Below are 9,549 nucleotides of genomic sequence, written 5' to 3'. Positions count from 1 at the left end.
ATTTGACTCAAGGCTATTTTAGTTAGGATTTCAAATTCTTATCAAATTCTTTTTAGATAAGAAACAGCAAGAGGCCTATTGCAATAATTAAAAGATTAAGAAAAAAAGCGAAAAAAGAAAGGGAAACGCGATATATAGTATTTACTTTCGAAATTCTAAATTATTAAGTTTTTCCGTATACCAATAAAACAAAACTGCTAATAACTACACAATATATTTTCCTTTTATTTCTCTCGCAATAGAAATATATCTCGTTGAATTGATTACTAATGTAAATTTACGAAATAAGAAAATTTTCATTTTTTCCGTGATAAGAATGAAAGCCGTTCAAAAAAAAAAAAGAGTTGAATTAATTATTGAAAAATATTAAATATATATTTCTTTACACAACTCATCTCTTCCAAACTATTGACAGAATAATAATAATTATTATAATGAAATGTTAGAAAAAAAAGTTGAACAAAATATGTAATTACGCACGGTGACAAAGGAATATTTATTTTTTATTTTACAGCAGATACAAACTTATTGAAATGATTAACTTGTTTGCGTTACTTAAAACATACATTTACAGCAATGCATGTAGCTAATTGATTAATGTGATACTTTAAATACATAAATATTCCTATGCCACTTAAATTACTTTACTTTTAAGAATAGTCAAGGATAAAAGAGAAACTGTACAATTTCGTTATTATTATTAATGCTTGCTACAGATATTGTAAGAAAGTGAAAGAGAGAAAGAGAAAGATAGAAAGATTGTTATTATTTGCCTTTTCATGTAAAGGAAAAAAAAAAACTATAAAAAAAACTTCCATGTGTTTATCCAATGTATTGTTTGTTAAAAAGAAAAACATGATCAAATGAAGAAAGGGCAGTATAAGATGGGCATGCGATGTGCAATTGTTATAATTATGTTTCGGGGGCAATCGAGTGGAGGACATCCGGTTTATCTTCAAACAATACGTACATATGTACGAGGAGAAGAAAATTTTCCATGTAATACACGCGCATGCGCGCATCCACATACATAACTGCGTTGTTTAATATTGATAAGCATTAAAAATAAAACTGATTATTCAGGACATTAATTAATTGTCTGTCGTTACTTCCTATCGCTCTACGAATTCATTATTTTTTCATACGCTTTTCTATCATATAAAAAAAATTATTTCAAAAATAAAATATATAATAAAAAATATTTTTAAATTTAACTGAATTCAATTAGAGGATAAAATTTTATAATTATGTTACCTATAGTTTTTACCAACAAATTCATTTATTATAATAAAAACGCGATTAAAAAATTGTAAATTCGTAACATTACTTTTTCTTTAACAAAAAAGAGAATCACAAATATAAAAGTAGTATTTATATTTGTTAGTCAATTAAATTCAATTAGAGAATAAAAATGTATTATTATATTAATTATCGTTTTAAAATAAACTATCATTTCTTTGAATGATGGCATTTCGCTTTTGAGCATGCGTCGAGATCAACATGTGAAAGCCAACAAATGTCAAGGCTCTTTTTGATACTCCAGGCATATAAAAGTTCTCGAAGTTCGAAGGAAAATTTTATATTACGTAGTTTCTATCGTATATTACGTAATACACCATATATTTCTTTTATCAGTACCATAAATCTACGTTTCCTATCTAATTTTATCTACAAACTATTTTTTTTACCGATATCAAAAATTTATGTCTTCTATCTAATTTCATCTATAAACTATTTGTTATTATAATATGTATGTTTTTTTTTTTTTGTATAATATAATATGTTTTGTGAATATTAAAAACTTTTAACAACTATAGAAGTTAAAGTATTTAGAAATGTTTTTATAGTCTTACTGATCCATTAAATTTGTTTAATTACGTAATCATAATATTATTAAAATGTTCACATGTATATTGGTTTCTACAATTAGATGATATAAATAAAAGAAATAACACAAGAAGATGAGCCTTCTCTCTCCTGTTTACTTTCGAGGACCGGTAAAGATAATAAAAGGCCGAGAAGAACACGGCAGAGTTCATAGTCGTTCTTTAGTAATCGTTAAGGAAAGTTCGCGTGCTTCGAAGGAGTTTCAATGGCCACGTATCCGATCATCCATTTGCTCATCGCCTACGGCTTTTTTGCCGTCGCACTATGTGAGTACATTTTATTGCGACGTATTCGAGAAAGTGAAAGACTCATTCGCGATAAATCATTATTGGAAGATGTAAACACTTTCTCTATATATAGCTACGATAGGGATGAATTTATCTCTCAATCTTTAAAATATCTAAAAAATATAATTATTTTCTTTTTTTCCACGTTTTATTCATAATATTTTTCTTAATTTTATTTCTCTTCGACTATTGTATACTAATTGTTTAATAATAATAAATTAATTTTAAACGATTATATCAGAATGAAAAGGATGATTTTATAAGAAGGATTTATCATTAGATTTATCACACAATAGTTATTAAAAATATATTAGTTCGTTATATAAAAACAAATTAGATATGGATGATCAAAATGCTTTAACTCACCAAAGCAATTTCTACTATGCTATGAAGCCTGAAGATTTCACCGGATAAATTCTTGCCTTTGACATTTCATAATATCTTTGAAAAAGCAGGACTTAGACGAGATATTGCGTAAAGGATATGCATGTAATGCTAATGAATGCAGGTTTCTCGCGGAGGTCAAGCGTAATGCGAACTATCGAAATTCTTTGAGCGTGTGAAGGTCATACATGAAACATATACGTGAATATAATATATGAAGAAGATTGGTATCAGATTCGTAATAAATCGTGTAATATACAGACTCATATTACCAACAATGTATGACACGTAAAATGTACATACTACTTGATTAGAATGTTAGAAATGATTAATCGATTATAGATCTATATACCTTAAATTTCTTTAAACTTTATATATATATATTCTATAATAAAAATATATATTCTATGTTTGAATTACCTTAATTTTTTTTCTTTTTTTTTGTGTAGGCATTAGTCAGTATCAAACACATTCAAAAACCCAACAATCGAATCATCTAGTACCATCAACTAGACAAGTTTCACAAGGATCATGTCCGGAAAAGAACGGACGTTTCGCAATTCAATCTCAATGCGACGCGTACATCGAATGTATCGATGGTGTTCCAGAAGAGAAACTTTGCCCTGAAGGCTTAGTTTTCAATCCTGATGCACGATTCAATTATCCTTGTGGATATCCCATTGATGTTGATTGTGAAGGCAGACCAAACAGGCGTGAGTAGTACTATTCGCTTTCTTCTTCTTTTAGATTATTTTTTTGTACACTCTGTTTCATATCTGAAAATTATATTATACATTATTATAATTCTTTCATGTATATTATATTATTTAATAAAAATAATACATAAATTTTGTATGAAACGTTGTTAGAGCCAGCACAACCAACTGAAGATTGTCCACATCAGTATGGATACTTCAAAGTTGGTGATCATCAAAATTGTGGACAATTTATGAATTGTGCTGATGGTAGAGGATATATTTTTGATTGTCCTGAAGGATTAGCTTTTAATCCAGAGTCATATCGATGTGATTGGCCTGATCAGGTACCAGATTGTGATGCTGAAGGTCTGTGAAAATTTCCATATTAAATTTTTGTACATAATCACTTGTGAGTTTGATGTGTTTAATTATTTGTTAATGAATTCTATAGCTTTTCTCGGCTTTCGATGTCCCGAGGTCAAAGAAAGTCCATTTTTGGGTGGTGAAATAAGATTTTATCGTAGTACTCATGATTGTCAGCATTATTACATCTGTGTTAATGGACATCCACGTTTGCTAAATTGTGGCGAAGGAAATGCATTTAATGAGCTTATTGATGCCTGTGATGCTGCAGAAAATGTTACTGGATGGTTAGTAATCTGACTATTTTTACTGTTTTTTTTTTTTTCTTCTACAATTTAATACCATTGCTTTGATATTAATCATTTATAATATTAATATAATCTTATGATTATATTTCAATTACAGTGCCCCAGAAGCCACTAACTTAATTTCGCCTAATATTCATCCAACAAGATTGTTCTGAAACTGAAAATTTATTTCAATCCTATAACCAGACTGTATTAGACTTCGAATATTATGAAACGTTCAATTTAATGAACTATACTGAAATACAAATAGATCAAATTCGTAAACGTAAAAAATACCTTAACGTAATGCGAATGTATACTATAATGATGCAACATAGTGTAAATATTTATTTTTAATCAATATAGAGATATATTTTTCTAGTAGATAATGTCTACTTGAAATACTGGATGTAGATCTGTGTATTATTAAAATATATAATATAAGAAATTATTAAGATTATGATTAATATGTTAGTATACATGTGATGGTTTATACCAATGATCATATTATTGATATTCCAGTTATTACAATTCTTACTATGCAACACATAAAATAAATCTTGAGATAAATCTTCTTATATCTATAAATAGTTATTTATTAATAATTTACATTGTATGCTCTGACAGCGACTTGTTTCTTTTGACATAATATCAATATTTTCATAGATTAATTATACTTTACTGCTAAAAAATAATGAACTTTTTCATATTTCTTGCATTGTCTTTAACTAAATTATTTTATGGAATGATTTTATAACAATTTATTAATGCAATATTAACTTCAATAAAAAACAAAAAATATTAACAATTATATTATCATATCTGACTTAACTTAAAATTGTTTTAATTAAATTTTAGCCTCTCTCATTTTTTTATAATAGTTACGGAATATGCGTCGATTCTGCTTTTTCTTGCATGTGGAAAATTTGGTATATCAATTGCTAATTACTTAATTCCATGGAAGAAGAAAAATAAATATGATTTTTTTTTTATTTACATTCATTCCCTGCGTTGTAAAATATTTGATAATACTTGAGAAGAATTTTCTTTCATTTTAATATCATCTTCCTCGTCCGAAGTAAAATCTGTAGTTAATAAATTAATTAAGGAACTAGATTTTTGTGTTAATAAGGGTAAATTCGTATCAATTCCATCTTCCTTTTTAGAGCTGTTACTTGCTACTGAATTATCACTTAGTTCTAAACTTTCAATCACCTTACTTCTATTAAATAATACTTTTTGAATAACGTGAAGTATAATTCCGCCGAGGCACAATAACAGACCTACAAAATTTAGGCCACTTATATGATCACCTTTCCATTCGAAAGCTAATATCAATATGCATATTTCCTGCAATATAAAATATGTTAATCACTTGAAAAAATAGAACAGAAAAGATACACAATAAAAGTTTGATTCAATATTTATAATTTACCTTAAATATTCCTGTAACAGAAAGTGTTAGACTAGAAGTGTATGTGACAACTAAAAACTCTGTTATTTCCATAGCAAATGCTAAAACAGCTCCAGAATTGACTGCAGCTACAGTTAACATAATTGGTTCAAAATCGTTCCAATTAATGTTCTTAAAATTATTGTACATTTCTGGACCTAAAATGAAATATATAGTCAAATTTGTTAATAATGTATACTTTAAACTAAAGGTTTTACTTTGTAAAAAGCAATTTTGTTAAAAACTAAAACATTAGTATAATATTAAGATAATATTCGCATAAAAAAATTACATAGCTCGTAATTAGTAGAACATGTTTTTTGTTACCCTCAAACCATAATGTAATAGGTATTACAGGTAGCAACATCCATGGTTGCATATAATAAATCATATCTATTGGATTTCGAAGACCCAATTTAGATTTTTGCATTATGACTTGAGCCATAGTCCATCTGAGACCACTTGAGAACGATGCCAGAAGGCATAATATAAACCCAAGCACATGAAATTGAGTGGATTTATAAGTGAACATGAATAAGCCTCCTGATATTGTTGCTACTATGGCTATTAGAGACCATGACTGAAACAAATGCTCTAATAATTTGTTTTACTCTATGAAAAAATCGTATTGAATGAACATTTTTAACAAAATATTAGTTTTATTTTAGTATACTTGTCTAAAAGTTTTTAGTAATTAAATTAAGATTTATCAAGAGAATGAAGAACAATTTCTTACCTTTTTTTCAAGTTTAAATATAAGAGAAAATCCAAGAATAAAAACTATGGTACTGGACTTTGTCATAGTATATCTAAAATTTTTTTTTTTATACATTTAGTAGATCTTAAAGATTAATTAAAAAACTATTTATACTCACAAAGATATTGTGATTAATGCAATTGACCAATTTGATAGAGCGACATCCAATCCGCTAGCTATGCCTGGAGGTGCTAGTGAACATATTATATTTTGCCAAGTAAGTTTGACATAATATTGTGATCCTTTGTAACATAATCTAATGCAACGTATTAATGCAGACAATATGAATTTCACAAATAAATGACAGGTTACTGCTCCAAGAGGAAAATTAAAACCCTGAAATAATTTAAAAAAAAAAAAAATAATATTATTGCCCATTCTTTTAAATATTTATTATGCTCTTTAATAAGTATTTAAAAAATATTACTTACATATGTTTTGAAAAGCCATTTCTGATAAAAAGTAAGGCCTATAGATAAAACAAAATAAATAGAAATTATTAAAATTGTTTGTAAGGCACCTATACAAGGTTCCTTTTTAGGTATATTTTGATAATCTGGTGTATTTTGAGAGGACAAGTAATATAAAGTATCATCCTTCTTAACTATTTGATATTTAATACTTGATCTGGACATTTCTTAAAATCTGGTACAATCTATATAAAAAGAAACATTATATTAAAAACAACTTAATTAATAATTAATTTTTTAGAACAGAAAATTTTAATATATCAACCTTGTAATGTACTAACTACTAAACTCCTTAATTTTCCTTGTCACTTTTATGTAACCCCATAAATGATTGAAAGATACATAATATAATTTGTATACGTTAAGCTTTGCATCCAGTTTATCCAATAAATTTAAAATCTTCTTTGCAGTATTTAAAATCTTCTTGTCAATATTTAACATTAAACATACTACAAAAAAGAGTAATCCATATTAAAATACAAATCATTGACTATAAAAAAATATTTATTATAATAGTTACAAAAATATATTAATTATAACAGACAGATAAAATTTATACAAAATATTTTAATTCCTAAAATAAGAATTTATATTTGGGATTTCTTTACTCAATTGTTTATCTTAATAATATATATCAAAAAATTTATTGATAATCAATATACAGAAAGAACAATATTCTTTACACTTTTATAAAATATGCAATAAAATAAGAATCAAATTGAATACATGATTTTAATATACTATTTAAAAGCAATATTTTGAAATTAAATTAATGTGTAAATACCTGGTATTTTTATATAATTTATAATTTAGATATTACTTTGACCAAATAATTTTATGTACGACTTAATTGCCTTGATTCATGTTAAAACATACACAGCAATCGTACTATTATCAAATCGTACAACGCGCAAAATACTCCATTCGTTATCACATTGAATATCCGATGACGATATGTCCATATGCTATTTAAAGTTTCATAAATTTATCCTGGAAAGAAAGGAAAACATATGTAAGTGCACAAACACCCATAGAAACAATATTACATTGATTAGATATTTGATAAGAGCAAAATTGAAAAGGATGATTTTAGGTTCATTCGATTTGACATTTGTTCATCGAAGAAAGAAATTCAAAAACATAAAAAAAATATTGTAAAATATGAATTATCTGAGTTGGAAAAAAATTACCTTCTATCTAAGATGACGGAGAATAAAAATTTTACAAAGCCTCATAATAGAAACATTTTTGGTAAAGATAAGTATTGCTACTTCAGTGCCCTCTTCATTGATATCGAATACCGTTCAAATTAAACGCGCGAATTATAATAAAACATTCAAGATAAACACTGAATGATGATGCAAATATTATTGATAAATATTAAGTAATATTATTTTTATTAATATGATCATGATATTTACATAGGCTTTAATACAATAATAATGTTAGAATCAACAATATTATTTTGTTAAGATGTAATTTCAATAGTAAAGATATACTGAGGCAGCATTTCAAATTATATTATTGTATATTATCCCGTATTTTTTCATGATATTTTGTATGATACTGTTTTTTTATAAAACTTTTAACATTTTCTACGATCAGACTTAATTGGCATTGGATACTGTCCTGGATAACGAGATCTAATAAATTTTGCAGGTGGACAGATTGGCCATGGGGTTACAAGACATTGTGGTTGACCTTGGCATTTAGTTAACGGACACGAATCCTGAAGTCCATTTCTATGCAAACACATACATTTTGTATATAAAACTCCACCACGCATTTCAGGAAACTTTAAGTCTGTTAATTTCTAAAATAGATTTTTATATTTTTTAATTGTTTAAATATAAATTACAATTGCTAATGAGTTTAAATTAATTCTATTTTTATAGTTTGTACTAACTGATTTTTTTCTGCAAGTGCTTTTTAAAGTTCTATCTGTGTGTATAATTTGTTTTCTGCTAAATTGACATGGACTTTTATCTTTATGAACTACTTCCTCAACAGGAATCAATATAAATACTGGTGCTTGTTGTTGCTGTTCTATTTTTTGTTTTAATAATTGCATTTTATTACGGCTATATAATAAATATATTATTATATTAAGACAAAATATAATACACAGTAAAATATAATTTTTCGATATAACTTATTATGAACTAACCATTCTAAAGCTTTTACTGCAGCTTTCAAATCACAAATAACGTCAGTTGTATCAATAACTTTAGTTTCAGACATACTGATAATTTTGTATTATATTAAACAGATTAAAAATTTGTTTATTCCATACTTAATAATTTTGTAATAAATTTAAATGTTGTTAGTCCAAACTTGTCAAATTTTAAAGGAATGTTAAAGGAGTTACTAATAGTTTTGTTTTGTTTTTGAATATTAGTTATAGGGATATTAATTTCTTTTTTTTTTCTTTTCTTTTTTTTTTTTTTGTTCTTTTTAGCATAATCTGGCGGTGAAAATTTTATTAAGATAAAACATTATACATTGTATAAATAATAATTACCATAATACAATATTATAGTGAATAAAAAAAAAATTATTTATTTCATTTCTATATTTATGAGACAAATCAAAAAACAAATGTGACTATAGAACATCTATAATATTGCAATAATTTATTTATAAACTATAGTTAAATCTTTAAATAGTATTTTCTATTATTTTTACTATTATTAGAAATATCGTAAAAAAAAAGATATAAGCTAAAAGATATATAAATTAATATACACGTATATATGTAATGATATACAGTATTACAGCTTCATATATATTGCTATATAAATACAGTAACTTCAAGTAATAAAACTATTAAAGATGGCCAATATTAACTAAAAGGCCAATGTTAATGGCCAATGTTAACTAATGGCCATAATTAATTAAAAGCATACTACACAAACATTGTTTATATTTCTATAATCATAAAATTTTATAAGTTCTATACATGC

The 9,549-nt window shown here is 25.9% G+C and overlaps 4 protein-coding genes across 17 annotated transcripts in view; 2 read left to right on the top strand and 2 right to left on the bottom strand.

Annotated features, from left to right (window-relative positions):
• LOC127068210 (probable cationic amino acid transporter) overlaps positions 1 to 1,091 on the top strand; it is a 13,341-nt gene extending 12,250 nt beyond the window's left edge. For all 12 annotated transcript variants that reach the window (XM_051004039.1, XM_051004038.1, XM_051004037.1 and 9 more), the window contains one exon: positions 1 to 1,091. This exon is cut by the window's left edge and continues 4,344 nt beyond it. The gene's annotated coding sequence lies outside the window, so the exon portion shown is untranslated.
• Positions 1,092 to 1,377: 286 nt separating this feature from the next.
• On the top strand, positions 1,378 to 4,483 carry LOC127068214 (protein obstructor-E-like). Its single transcript, XM_051004045.1, has 6 exons — positions 1,378 to 1,607; positions 1,931 to 2,153; positions 3,008 to 3,271; positions 3,428 to 3,622; positions 3,708 to 3,906; positions 4,025 to 4,483. Exons 2-6 carry the CDS (start codon positions 2,093 to 2,095, stop codon positions 4,080 to 4,082), a joined length of 777 nt encoding a protein of 258 aa, XP_050860002.1. The 5' UTR covers positions 1,378 to 1,607; positions 1,931 to 2,092; the 3' UTR covers positions 4,083 to 4,483.
• LOC127068211 (solute carrier family 35 member C2) lies at positions 4,479 to 7,518 on the bottom strand. Of its 3 annotated transcripts, XM_051004043.1 has the most exons (9): positions 7,371 to 7,518; positions 6,852 to 7,035; positions 6,548 to 6,771; positions 6,235 to 6,452; positions 6,096 to 6,168; positions 5,687 to 5,939; positions 5,342 to 5,517; positions 5,122 to 5,256; positions 4,479 to 4,991 (listed from the first exon to the last, which is right to left on the bottom strand). In XM_051004043.1, the coding sequence occupies exons 3-9, from the start codon at positions 6,749 to 6,751 to the stop codon at positions 4,956 to 4,958; spliced, it is 1,095 nt and encodes a 364-aa protein (XP_050860000.1). In that variant the 5' UTR covers positions 6,752 to 6,771; positions 6,852 to 7,035; positions 7,371 to 7,518; the 3' UTR covers positions 4,479 to 4,955. The 3 variants fall into 3 exon arrangements, with proteins under 3 accessions (XP_050860000.1, XP_050859998.1, XP_050859999.1); XM_051004041.1 differs by having other exon boundaries at positions 4,479 to 5,256; XM_051004042.1 differs by having other exon boundaries at positions 4,479 to 5,256; positions 6,868 to 7,035.
• Positions 7,519 to 7,999: 481 nt separating this feature from the next.
• LOC127068215 (uncharacterized) lies at positions 8,000 to 8,952 on the bottom strand. Its single transcript, XM_051004046.1, has 3 exons — positions 8,754 to 8,952; positions 8,493 to 8,667; positions 8,000 to 8,399 (listed from the first exon to the last, which is right to left on the bottom strand). The coding sequence occupies exons 1-3, from the start codon at positions 8,825 to 8,827 to the stop codon at positions 8,172 to 8,174; spliced, it is 477 nt and encodes a 158-aa protein (XP_050860003.1). The 5' UTR covers positions 8,828 to 8,952; the 3' UTR covers positions 8,000 to 8,171.
• Positions 8,953 to 9,549: the final 597 nt, after the last annotated feature.

This window comes from Vespula vulgaris, chromosome 12 (assembly GCF_905475345.1).
Source record: "Vespula vulgaris chromosome 12, iyVesVulg1.1, whole genome shotgun sequence".
In the NCBI taxonomy this organism is placed as follows: domain Eukaryota; kingdom Metazoa; phylum Arthropoda; class Insecta; order Hymenoptera; family Vespidae; genus Vespula; species Vespula vulgaris.
Note: the sequence above shows the minus strand (reverse complement) of the source record. Positions and strands in the feature narration are given on the sequence as shown.